The following is a 10,506-nucleotide window of genomic DNA, read 5'->3' as shown; positions in this document are numbered from 1 at the left end:
GCGCTTGGAGCGGCCCCGGCGGCCGGGCCGGCACCACCGCGGCGTCCCTCCGCTAGAGGAGGGACCAAGCCAATTCTCCTTTGCAGCAAAAAATTCCATGTATATATTGCTGAGATAATATATACATCTGATTTTATTTTTTTAAAAAAAGTTTATTTTGCTCCATTTTTGAAAAAGAAGGAGCGTGGGTGGAGAGCGGCTTTTATAAATTATCCTTATTTTCTGTTATTTGTCCCTGTCCCTCCCCACCCCCTGCTGAAGAGAGAATAAGGGCAGGGACGGCAGCTCCTACCTACCTGTCACCCCCCCTCACCCATTCCACCCCCGCCCTAACGCCCGGCACAGTGCCCTGCACACAGTAGGCGCCCAATAAATGTTCGTGGATGATGATGATGATGATGATGAAAAAAATGCAGCATCAACGGCAGCAGCAAGAGGACCACGCGAACGGTGAGCAGCCAAGAGCCCGGCAGCCGCTGCCAGATCTAATCCTTGTCTGGTCCTCCTCTTCCCACCCTGTTCCCTCGCACTGCCCCCTCCCCCACCCCCGAGGTGCTGGCTGGGTTGAGGGGGTCGGGAAGGATGCTGCTGGTTCGGTGTCATCGTGTGGAAAGGGGAGACGCGTGACAGCCACTCAGTTCTCCCCTCCAGGCCCTGAATGTCAGAGTTATTCTGCATTTGTGGGGTGGGGGCGGCCATGGAGTCTGTGGAGTGTTGTGCAGCCGGAGGGGCGGCGAATGGAGGTGACTCGGGTTCAGTGTCCTCGGGCTCAACTTTCCTCCAGCTCCCCCAGGGATGGCAGGGGGGCTGTTAGTTTTCAGCCTGAGCCCCCTTTCCAGCCTCTTCTCGGCTTCCCCTCCTCCCCCGTCCCCTGGTTGACTAGGCAGATGGTCCCTGGTGCCATCCCAGAAAATTCTGGGGTGGTCCATTTGCACCTTTCGCGCCAGTGGGTGAAACGCACACCCCTCCTTTAGTGGGGGCGGCCCGGTCTCGGAATCTGGGGGAAGGGGGTCGGATGGAGCGCCTATTCCTGCTCCCAGCGCCTCCAATGCACACGTCGTCAGTCAGTAACCTAGCAATGCCCGGAAAGTCGCTGCCGCTGTGGGGCTGTCAGCTCCGGCCGAGGCCGGGGCACCACGTGCACTTTCCACACCTGCCCTGGCTGGATCGAGTGAGGCTGGAGCAGCTACTGGCCAGCGGGCCACCCCTCCCGCGGAGATCGCTGGCGCCCCCAACCCTGGTAGGCTGGAAGCCTTTCCGGGTGAGCGCTCCCCAAGGGAAAAGCTTGGCACGACTCATCCCTGGGCTCTGACTGCTGCCCGCCCGCTTTGCTCCCTTCTCAGGCTGCTAGCAGGCAGACCCGTGCTTGCTTTGGCTCTTTACTTAGCCGTAGCTGGTTTTGCAAATGCCCATCCCACTACCGCTCTGCCTCCTCTCTCACTTTGCCTTTTGCTCGAGTAGGGAGGCCGAGGTCCAGTGGGAGCAGGTGCCTGGGGATGGCCTGACCTGAGGTGGTGGGGGCTTCACACACAGGCCCCTGGATTTCTGCCTCTTGTTCACCTGAGTGCCAGCCTACGCTTGAGATGGTTCTTGCTCACTAGGCCTTGAGGACCCTAAGCATTATCCATTATGTCTGTCTTAGGTGTAGGGTGCAGGCTGAGTCTGGATGCTGGCTTGACTGCTGCTGCTGCAATTTAAAATGCAAAAAAGCCCTAAAGATGTTTTCTGTTTTCGGAAGCTTGTGGAGGAAATGAGTCCCAAGCATCATGAATTTTCATTTGCAGGAAGTGTCAGTACATAATCTAGATATTTGTTATGGGGCTTTTGGTATTGCCCGGTGCCAGTGAAAGATTTTTTTCCCCATGCTGGAAAAATGTTTTTGTGACTGTGGAAAGATGTTGGAGTAACACCCTGAAGATGATTAAGACTATTGAGTTATTGGCACTGTCTTTGTGCGCTTGTGCTTGTGATGGTGGTAATTATTTTAGAGAAAAGCTGTTGTACATATGTGTTAACTCATAAGTGATACATAGGGTTTTAAAATCAGAAAAGATGTAAAGAATGTGGCAGTGACCTGAGCTTGTCAGAAGAAATGCAGTAAGATGCCCTGTGAAGACGTGGATGTGGAGAAGTACTAACCTGCTTGGGTACGGAACGGTAATAACCTTGTGTGATTGATGCTTAGACCAGAGCCCTGTGGACTTCTTGCTTTGCCTGACCAAACCCCTGATTCTAAAAAACAGGACATGATATTTGGAATGGGTATGTAAGAACGATTTCCCCTGTTGTGTATGGGAGACAACCTTTGCATGTTTCTGCACATACTGGATTGTAGTTTTAAAATATCATTCTTTTTCTTCTTCACAGAGGCAAACTATGCAAGAGGCACCAGGCTCCCTCTTTCTGGTGAAGGACCAACTCAGCCGAATAGCTCCAAGCAGACTGTCCTGTCTTGGCAGGCTGCAATCGATGCTGCCAGACAGGCCAAGGCTGCCCAGACTATGAGCACTTCCGCACCTCCACCTGTAGGATCTCTCTCCCAAAGAAAACGTCAGCAATACACCAAGAGCAAAAAACAGGGTAACTCGTCCAACAGCCGACCTGCCCGCGCCCTTTTCTGTTTATCACTCAATAACCCCATCCGAAGAGCCTGCATTAGTATAGTGGAATGGAAGTATCCTTTTTTGAGGGGAAGTCTTTTGTCATTTTCTTTTACCATCTGTTCTTTAAAAGGTTTTGCTTTCTGAAATGACAGAGCAGTAACAGTCTGGAATGACAGCAATAGAAGAAGCTGTACATAAGGGCTTTCATGGCATATAACTTCCTGGTCACCTCAGGTTGCAGAGGGGCAATGTGAAGGTACATGTATTTACTCGTGTGTGTGTGTGTGTGTCTGTGTCTGTGGTGTGGGAGAGAGTGAAGCAGTACAGAGGTAAAATATGAAAAGAACCTTCGGTCATTGGATGGTTAGTTTTAAGTGTACTTTTGTTTCCGGGCAGTAGTATGTATTAAATCTGTTGCAGATGAGGTGTACTGATTAAAAAAGGCGTCAGTAGAAGTGACCGTTAGTGGAATCTTCTCATTCTGATGTTTGAAATTTGCTTCTGCAATTACAGTTAAGGCTAGGTTTGCTTCTAGCTTGACATTTGATGACTCTAGTTGTTCAGGGAGCTGCAAATGTGAACATTTGCTTCATCGGGAGGGAGTATATTTTATTTATTTATTTCTTATTAGTGCTATGACTTTCTGGAATTTCCTTTTGAAAAGTTCCCAAAAAGCACTTGAAAGTTGAGCATGAGGAAGCTGGTACAGGGGGGAAGTTTGTGTGCGCCTCTTCCTCCTGAGCCCTTTTGAGTTATAGAACAGCCCTCTTGGTAGAGGAATTTGCAGTTGCTGCCTTTAGAAAAAAAATGTCTGCCTATGTCCTTGGACTTAAGTTACCTCTCAGGGTGTCTCTTTTGTGTTTTTAAAAATGAGCTCCAAATGCACCAGGGTGGTAGTCATATCCTAGGTCTTGGAAAACTGTCCATTTGTTTCTATTCCTTCTCAGAATCTGGAGGCCATCCTTTAGAAAAGGTGGATTAAGGCCTGCTTTTTGAGCAAATAGCTTTCTAATTAGTTAGATGATTCACTGTCCTGAGTAAAACAAAGCATTTCCTTTCCCCTTTTGGGGGCAGATAGGGACCTTGGAGCTGTTCCTGACCGTAAATAGGAGTGTGACTAGGGTATCTCCCATGAGACCCAGAAAGATAGAGGCCATGTGATAAGGATGTTGGAAGGTGGTTAGAAAGTGGAGCTGAATAATTTGCGTGCCCAGATAGACAGTTGCTTACATGCCCTCTGTCTTAGCCAGCTATTTTCTCTGCTCATGGGCAGAAGTTAAAACGAGGCAGTTCTAGAAAGGTTTTGGAGAGAGCAGCTGAATGCTAGGGTAGGGTTTGAAGGGTTTTCATGTGCGCTTTCTTGTTAGAACAGATGTCTCCTCTTTAGAGTGAATTATGGTGTCTCTCACATAGCTGTGGTGTGTGTGTGTGTGTGTGTGTGTGTGTGTGTGTGTGCGCGCGCGCGCGCGCGCGCTCTCTGTAAGTTCTTCTCTAGTCTGAGGATGGCATGCTTGTGTCAGGCCAGGAGAGAGCTAGGTGAATTAGGATGTGCCTCAGTGGCCTCACTGGAGTTGTGAGTAGCAACTGCACTCGATGAAAAGATCTCCTCTTCTTTAGATTGTCTTGATGTGACTCTGAGTACGCACAGACCTGTCAGTGTGGTCATTAATTTTATTTGGAGGAGGTGGGAAGCCCAGAGCTGTGTCTCTTTGTGCACAGTAATTTGTACATAGCGATTTATGTGTACAGAGTGAATTCCTGGCTCACTCTGCTGGCCCCCTTTCCCAAGTTGCCAGACGTGTACAGAAAACAGGGCACGTGGCTTCCAGTTCAGGGGGAAGTCGACTTATATGTAGGACAGTTTATAGAAAGGGAAATTGTTAAATCATATATCATGTGTTTGTTTTTTAAGGTGATAATTCCCTTCTGTTTCAGGGAGCAGGTTACAAAAATCCTCTCCAAACAAGAGCTCGTCAGGCCCAGTCAGCACGGGAAGAATGAGTCTAGCTTGCTTTTACAAACAGGCAAGGCAGAATGTCCTGAACGGAGGTAGACTGAGAGGGTTCCCTGTACAGGAGGAACCGTTAGGGTCAGAACTGCCTATGTCTGTGGCAGGGAGCTGGTATTCACCAATGCCTGTAAACTGAATCTGGACCAAAAATAAAGAAAAAAATATTATTCTTAGCTCTCCCGAGCAGTTAGTATTTCCAGAATTGCAGTGTTTGTAAGTATTAGAAAGAAAGGTGGTGTGGAAGAAGGTGACTTAAGTGTATTTCTATAGAGAATAATTTTGGGGAAATCGACATTAAATTTCAGTAGAAACACGGTTAAGAGGGAAAATGAAAGGAGAATTCTGAACTCTCCTTACGGCGGACTGTTTTAGAGTTGGATCCCTGGATAAAAGATTTTATAACACTAGATGAGTTAAAAGAATCAATATGGATTAAGGTTAACTGGCTTAAAAATAAACCCATCAAAGTTAGTAAGGGGATAATGTTATCCCTGTTCTTATTCTGGTGAGTTACCAAGCCTCTTCAAAGGGGCTGAGGTTTTATGAAACCCAGGATATCTCCAGAGAAGTAAGGGGTATTTACTTCTTGCATCACTTTGGATTTCCCACAAGGGTGTCAGGATGAGTGGAGAATAGTATGTTCATATTCTTGAATCTTTAGTACCTTCAGGGATTTAGTTAAACCATATCCTTGCCTCTTGAGGAGGCAGTGTTGTAAAATCAAGCTCAGGAATTACAGATTAGGTTGGTGCTCATAAAAATTCCACATTCAGAAAGCCTGAAAATCAAATGAAAAACAGTCATTTTGGTGAATGTCAAATTTTGTATTGCCAGTTTTGACAATTCTTGTCTTTTAATAACACACCAGAATGTCTTAGCCACTGTCTATTGGAGGCTGACCTCAAAGTGATTCTTCCAGACAGACCTCCAAGATTTAAAGTTGTTAAAGCTTACTTTGAAAGTGTCTGGGGATGATTACTTATGGCTTTTTAATTGAATTTGTTTATAAATTAAGCACAGCAACAGCACATTATAAACTGAGCTCCAGTCTAGCTCTAATCTGAGCAGTTATAGTATTGATTCATTGAGAAAGCAGAAGAGGGAGCTGAAGCCTGGCTTGTTCAACACCGCATCTGAGGTAGGAACATGGCATGGGAAGAGTCTCAGGGAGGAGGAGGCCCTAGTGGCTTTGCCTGCCCCAGTTCAGGTGGGGATCTAGACTGGTGCAGCCGGGAATAGCCCCCGAGAAGACGGCTTTAACATGTGGAGGCTAGGATCTGTGGCAGAGATCTACCCGATGATGGCTACTTCTGTGTGTCTGCAACAGCTGGGAATTCAGGAAGGCCCTTGCTTTTTCAGGCTGTGAGATGCAGAAGTCTGGTTCACACTGTGCCCTGATTGGATGCTCAGTACTGTTAGGTTTTAATAGGCAAGGTGCAGCCGAAGAGTGAGTGTAATACGATCTTTGCAGCAGAAGAAAAGGGTGGGGAGAGGTTATTGATAGGGCGATCTATGTGAGGTGACCACCGACAGTTACTTCTGCTGTAAATCTAGCAGTCAAAGCAATTAGTCAAAGGTGATTTGTGTGTCTTATTTTCATTTTAAAAGCAATTTCCATGTGCCATAACCGGGGTGTGACGAGAGTTGGTTTGTGTTTGTATAACGCATATGTACCTTAACACAAATTTTCAGACCATTTGACATATTTATATTATTGGCTATTTTTGCCAATTGTGTGGCCTTAGCTATTTACATCCCATTCCCTGAAGATGATTCTAATTCAACAAATCATAACTTGGTAAGTGCTGTGGAATTCCTGCTTGTTGTGATGTCTGGTTATCATTTGCCACTGTCCTTAAACTGCCAGCTGGCTTTCTGGGTGTTTAAAGTTTACATACATGTAATGTTTTCTGTGGCTTTGCAACTATTATTTTTTGGTTTTTTTTTTTAACTTACATTCTTATTTTTACTAAATAAAAGTATTTAAAGTCATGAATCTTATATAAATAAACATGGATCTTTTTATGGAAGAGATTTGTAGCAAATTTTAAAATAATGTTTGTTTCTTTTCCAAATGGCTTTTGCTGCCTCTCATGCTTTTTTTGATAATATATTTTTTTAAAGCCAGTGTCATGTGGTAGTGGTGTGTACTTTGGTTATTTTTCCTGGTAAATAGACAATTATAGATTTTGTGCAAGAGCTATTTGTATACAAGCAGAATAAAGTAAAACTAATAAATCTGCATAAAGTATAATTTGGAGAAGAAAAGAGTAAAGTATTGAAGTTCTTACACTAAGTTTTAGGAAATGCCCCCAATTAAAATGAATCTTTAGTTAAAGATACCAGGATACTTCCATATTCTTTATTTCCCTCTTAAAGATATATGGTGTGGGGCTAGGGATTTAGCTCAGTGGTTCCATTGCCTGCCTCACAAGCACAAGGTCCCGAGTTCAATCCCTGGTACCAAAAAAAAAAAGATTTATAGTGTGTATTAGCTGAGTAAAAGCTCTGTGAAGTATTGTCGGTTTCATTTTGTTGTTCAGTCCCTAAAAGTAATTGTAGGTTCTTGACACATATTTTTGGTAGAAGCCTTTAATATCATAGAAGCAGTGTTCCATGGAACTCCCTTTGAGAATGGTTGGCATTGTTAAAAAGAAAACAGGTACCAGAGTTCTATTCTGAGACAGGAGCTTGTCCCACTCAGCTGTCAACTAATTGTGTTTATGGGCATTTCTCATACCTTCCCTGTATTGCTGTGCACCCACCTGGCTATTCGGGGGATCACTAGGATTGTTTTACTCCTGATGCTCTGTAGTCTTTCTTTGATGACTCAGAAGCCATTGCAGGGTTTTTCTAGAGACTATAGACTCCTTCTTGTAAGGGTAGGTGCTTTATAATTGGAGGCCATGCAGAATGGTTCAAGAAGGAGGGAGCCAATACTGGATAACAGAATACCCTTATTGTCCTGCTTTTGCCTGTTAGTCTCGTGTTGAAGCTGTATTTGAGCACGGCTGGCTGCTCTTAACTGAGGGAGTGTGACACAGGCAAGCACTACGCTCTTCCCTGTGGGGGAGAGCTCTGCTGCCTTGGAAAGAGTGAAATCATGCTCTTGTGAATTTAGCCTTGTTGGTTTATGTACAAGATTTATTACATTTACAATTTGGGGGCATATTTCAGATGTAACATGATGTCTGTTTGTATTAGAGTTTTGGTAGTTTGAATTCTAGAGAATTTTCAAAGCAATATTGCTGCTGAAAATATAACTGGGAATGGGGACTGGATACACCTATAAACACTTCTTATGAGTATAAATTTATGCTATGCTCAAGATTATTGTATAACTTTGAGCATTTGAAATAGCTTTTGGTATGGTTGTAGACGTGTGATATTAGACGAATGCTTTAGAGGAAAGGCAGAAGTAGTGAAAAGCTTCCCCTCAATGGGCCTGGATTGTTGTAGTCTAGGCCACAGATGGTGTTAGCCTTGTTACCAAATTTAATGATGTAGATGGTGACCCAGTTTGTTGCTTTTTGTAGCTCAAGAGAACATGATTAAACAAACTTAGAAAATAAATACCTTTCAGAAAGGCAGATTAATTTAGATCAGTGGAATAATTAATGTAGCTGTATGTATAAGCCAATTAATATTCTGATTTTTTTCTTCTCCAGGGAAATTCAGGGCACTAATATAAATGCTATCAGACTCTTTGGTTTCTCAGCTAAGAAGTGAAGGCATAAGATACACGGAATAAATAAATCTCTCTTCTTCCTTCTTGTATCCTAATGGGTCCTTTCTTGATAATTCGTAAACACTGGCCTTATTAGTGGAGGCTGACAATGTGTTAGTTTGGCATGCATTCCTTTGACCCCTTTACCAAATATTCTGAAACTCATGGCATTAAAGTTCCTGTGTTGTTTTCATTTGTACAGTCACATAGCTAGATGAGTTTATGTACTGCGAAACTCTTTAAGTAGTTCCTTTCCCACTGTGGGAAAGGAGGATCTTTGTGGATTTCCCCAGCCTCTGAGCAAGGTCCCATGCCATGTCTGTCCTCCCAACAGGGAGCCAGTTTTTTTTTTTTTAATACATTTGACCCAATTTGTACCAAAGTGATTGCTCTTTTTTTGGGATCAGTTTAGAGGCAGCTGAACGAAGCTTATTTTTCATCTGTAGTAAATACCTTTCATTTCATGTGAATGACAAAACAAAGGGCAGAGGCTGACACAGGTTGCAAAGCTGTACATATTGGGGAGCTGGTGGTATTCTTTGCCTGATGACTCGGTGGGAAACGTGCATGACAAGCACTTAGAGTGAGATTCAGGGTCAACTTTATGCCCAGTGCTTTCGCCTATTTCAGGTCATTTGTAGTGAAATTATTGCTTTTGTTGGATAAGAAACACGGCCATCCCCATGGGGCCAATATGTGTTTGGTCTGGTTCGCATGAGACTCAGCAAGCTTTGGGGATTTGGAGACTACCGTTGGGGCGGTAAGTTTTCCCAGAGTTAGACTTTTAAAAAAATATATATAAACAATCTAAGTTTCTATGCAGCTTTCTTTTGTGGACTTGCAGGGACCAGTGGAGGCTGAAACCATGGAAACAGTGCAGCTTAGTCAGCTCCCACTGTATTATCCCTCCCCGTGCAGCCAGTAGCAGCATTTTCTCTCTTCTACTTATTAAAAGTATATATCATTGCTTTTTCTTTTCTTACTGATGAATTCTTCTGCATCAAGTATCAGAGTAAGGATGATTACAAGTTATACTTTCCTGTGATAAAAAAAATGCTTTAGGGCTGGGGATTTAGCTCAGTGGTTCCACTGCCTGCCTTGCAAGTTCAAGGTACTGAGTTCGATCCCTGGTGCCAAAAAAGAAAAGAAGGCTTTATGTCATAGCCCAGTCTTCAGCTCCTCATAAGCAAACTGATGTGAAGAGGAACAACCTGTTCCTAGTACTCTTCCTCCTGAGGCTGCCTCTGGTTGCCTAGTGGCTGAACTGCCTCAAATTAGAATTGCCCCAAATGGGGATCTCCACCTGCCATTTCAGACCTTCTTGCTATCTGCTAAAAACTACCCACCCCTAAACCTACTTGGAGAGGCTGGAGAGCAGGACCTCTCGGTGGTTGTGTCCCTCAGTCGCCTCCCCTGGCAAACAGCCTGGCTCATACCACGTGCTCAGTAGACGCCTGCTGAACAGAAAGTTCTAGAAAGTCTTAGAGTCTTTGGCCATTCTCCCTGTTTTCATTTTGTTATCGAGGCCTATATATTTATACTTTTACCTTGTAAACTTTATTTTTCTGGCGCTGGGATTTAACCCAGGGCCTGTGCACTAAGCTATGTCCTTTGCTCTTTTTATTTTTTTAAAAAAATTTTGGGACAGCTTCTTGATAAGTCATTAAGTTGCCCAGGTTGGGCTTGAACTTGGGATCCACCTGCCTCAGCCTCCCAGAGTGCTGGTCTTATAGGTGTGTGCCACCACGCCTACCTCCTTGTTGACATTTTGCCTCTGCAAAACCCTGCACATCTTTCCCTTCCTCTGCATTCTTATGCTGAGTTAGTAGAGAAGTGATCCTCAGGCTTCATTGGCTGCGGACTGCCCACTGAGGAAAGACCAGATCCCATGACAAGGCTCATCTTGGCCTGGCCTGATCTTTGCTAGTTTACCCCCTACTCTTGCTTTTCCTTCAGAGTTCCCCTCTGCTATTTGTCCCTGAAAGTTCCCAAATACCCTTCGTCTACTTGTACACCTTTTGGCTTTTCTTTGACTCTTTCTCTGTACAAAATACCTCTTCCTCCTTTCTGTTTGTTCTTTGTATATCACTGTATGAAGCTGCTAATCTCAAGTTTTGTGTCTTTCATGAGGCCTTTCTGTTTTTTTTTTTTTTTTTTTTTTTTTT

At 44.2% G+C, this 10,506-nt stretch overlaps 1 protein-coding gene across 6 annotated transcripts in view; it reads left to right on the top strand.

Annotated features, from left to right (window-relative positions):
* Positions 1–12: 12 nt before the first annotated feature.
* Positions 13–10,506, top strand: part of Cacna1d (calcium voltage-gated channel subunit alpha1 D) — a 325,064-nt gene continuing 314,570 nt past the window's right edge. For 4 of the 6 annotated variants that reach the window (XM_010643039.2, XM_010643036.3, XM_033757092.1 and 1 more), the window contains exons 1-3: positions 18–450; positions 2,368–2,674; positions 6,307–6,412. In XM_010643039.2, coding sequence (XP_010641341.1) covers positions 384–450; positions 2,368–2,674; positions 6,307–6,412 — 480 coding nt within the window. In that variant the 5' untranslated portion in view covers positions 18–383. Of the gene's footprint in view, positions 451–2,367; positions 2,675–6,306; positions 6,413–10,506 lie in introns of all 6 variants that reach the window. The other 2 variants (XM_033757093.1, XM_010643043.2) reach the window with 2 other exon arrangements.

This window comes from Fukomys damarensis, unplaced genomic scaffold (genome assembly GCF_012274545.1).
Source record: "Fukomys damarensis isolate Sample0158 unplaced genomic scaffold, DMR_v1.0_HiC HiC_scaffold_28, whole genome shotgun sequence".
Classification (NCBI taxonomy): Eukaryota; Metazoa; Chordata; class Mammalia; order Rodentia; family Bathyergidae; genus Fukomys; species Fukomys damarensis.
The sequence above is the reverse complement of the archived record's forward strand: the minus strand, read 5'-3'. Positions and strand labels throughout refer to the sequence as shown.